This window comes from Merops nubicus, unplaced genomic scaffold (assembly GCF_000691845.1).
Source record: "Merops nubicus isolate BGI_N331 unplaced genomic scaffold, ASM69184v1 scaffold34497, whole genome shotgun sequence".
NCBI lineage: Eukaryota > Metazoa > Chordata > Aves > Coraciiformes > Meropidae > Merops > Merops nubicus.
In genome coordinates this window covers 1-390 of record NW_008618937.1, presented here as the reverse complement: position 1 = coordinate 390, position 390 = coordinate 1, and the positions used below count along the sequence as shown (strand labels likewise).

General features: G+C 59.2%; 1 protein-coding gene across 1 annotated transcript in view; it reads right to left on the bottom strand.

The window, feature by feature from the left end:
- LOC103776129 (phosphatidylinositol 4-kinase beta-like) overlaps positions 1-364 on the bottom strand; it is a gene marked incomplete at both ends in the record, with an annotated part of 936 nt that extends 572 nt beyond the window's left edge. Inside the window, one exon of the mRNA XM_008943625.1 lies at positions 93-364. Coding sequence (XP_008941873.1) covers positions 93-364 — 272 coding nt within the window. The remainder of the gene's footprint in view (positions 1-92) is intronic.
- Positions 365-390: the final 26 nt, after the last annotated feature.

Below are 390 nucleotides of genomic sequence, written 5' to 3'. Positions count from 1 at the left end.
CAGTTCCACAGGACTGGCAGCTCTCCCTGCTCCTGGGATCTCCAGGTGGGGACCAAAGGGGTGGATCCCAGGAGGAGCTGTGAGGGACTCACCTGTCCTTGACCTGCAGGAGGTAACAGACCAGGCAGTACCCGGCGCAGCTCTGCACGAAGTTCCTCTGGGCAGTCAGGAAGGACTCAGTGTTGTAGCTCCCGTGCTCCTGCAGGAAATAATCCAGCAGGGAGAGCAGGGATTGCTTCTTGATCTGGTGGATGGACACGGCGTTCACCACGGGCTCGATCATCCCACTGTCAGCAGAGATCACCAGGATCTTGTAGGGCTTGATCCAGAGCGGGACGCGCTCCTGCTCCCAGATGGACTGTTGGGGGAAGAGGGAAAGGGAGGAGAGAT